The sequence below is a fragment of the Jaculus jaculus genome, unplaced genomic scaffold (genome assembly GCF_020740685.1).
Source record: "Jaculus jaculus isolate mJacJac1 unplaced genomic scaffold, mJacJac1.mat.Y.cur mat_scaffold_53_1_689399_arrow_ctg1, whole genome shotgun sequence".
NCBI lineage: Eukaryota > Metazoa > Chordata > Mammalia > Rodentia > Dipodidae > Jaculus > Jaculus jaculus.
Window position 1 is genome coordinate 633,931 of NW_025423503.1, and position 645 is coordinate 634,575.

A 645-nucleotide genomic window follows, 5' to 3' on the forward strand; every position below is an offset into this window, starting at 1 on the left:
GTGATTTTTAGTCTTTTGGAACGAGACTTAAGGAGGAATATGCAAGGAATCTGGCACTTTGGACTAAAAAAGTGTAGGATTGTAAGCAGAACTTAATTTGCCATTCACATGAGAGTATGAAGGACTAAAATGCAGAAAGAGATATGAATTATTTAGACTCCTGAGTTTTCAGAGAGGAAAGATGTCTTTGTTAGGATCAGGGCTAAATGTAATTTGTTTGATATTCTCACTGTTCTCCTCTTGTCCTTTGACCTTGAGTAATGATGAATTTAAAAGTAATGTACTGATCTGTTTGGTGGAGAAAAATATAGAGCAGAATATATGAAGGGTATAAAGATTGGCAAGAAGGAAGTATGTACAGATAAGTTTTAGGACCCAGAGTGTGTAGCCCCTTAGTTGCATTGTCAAAGGATTAACCTGTTGAAGGGTGGTCCAGCTCCTCTAAATGGGGGAAATACCTAATATTCACTACAGGTGAGACTCAAGCCAGTGTAGGCTCAAAGTAGAATGTATGCTTAAAAGTGGGGCCTGAAGGAAGAATGCTGAAGGAGTTTCTTGGTCCTTGGAAGTCTGGCTTCATTTCAGCCTGGATAATGAATTTTTCAGCATCACCCACTTGGCTTTGGTGTTTTGAAGTATTACAGA

The 645-nt window shown here is 38.6% G+C and overlaps 1 protein-coding gene across 1 annotated transcript in view; it reads right to left on the bottom strand.

Annotated features, from left to right (window-relative positions):
* Positions 1 to 168: 168 nt before the first annotated feature.
* LOC123457456 (vomeronasal type-2 receptor 116-like) overlaps positions 169 to 645 on the bottom strand; it is an 8,626-nt gene continuing 8,149 nt past the window's right edge. Inside the window, exon 3 of the mRNA XM_045141357.1 lies at positions 169 to 288. Within this exon, the coding sequence (XP_044997292.1) occupies positions 169 to 288 (120 nt within the window). The remainder of the gene's footprint in view (positions 289 to 645) is intronic.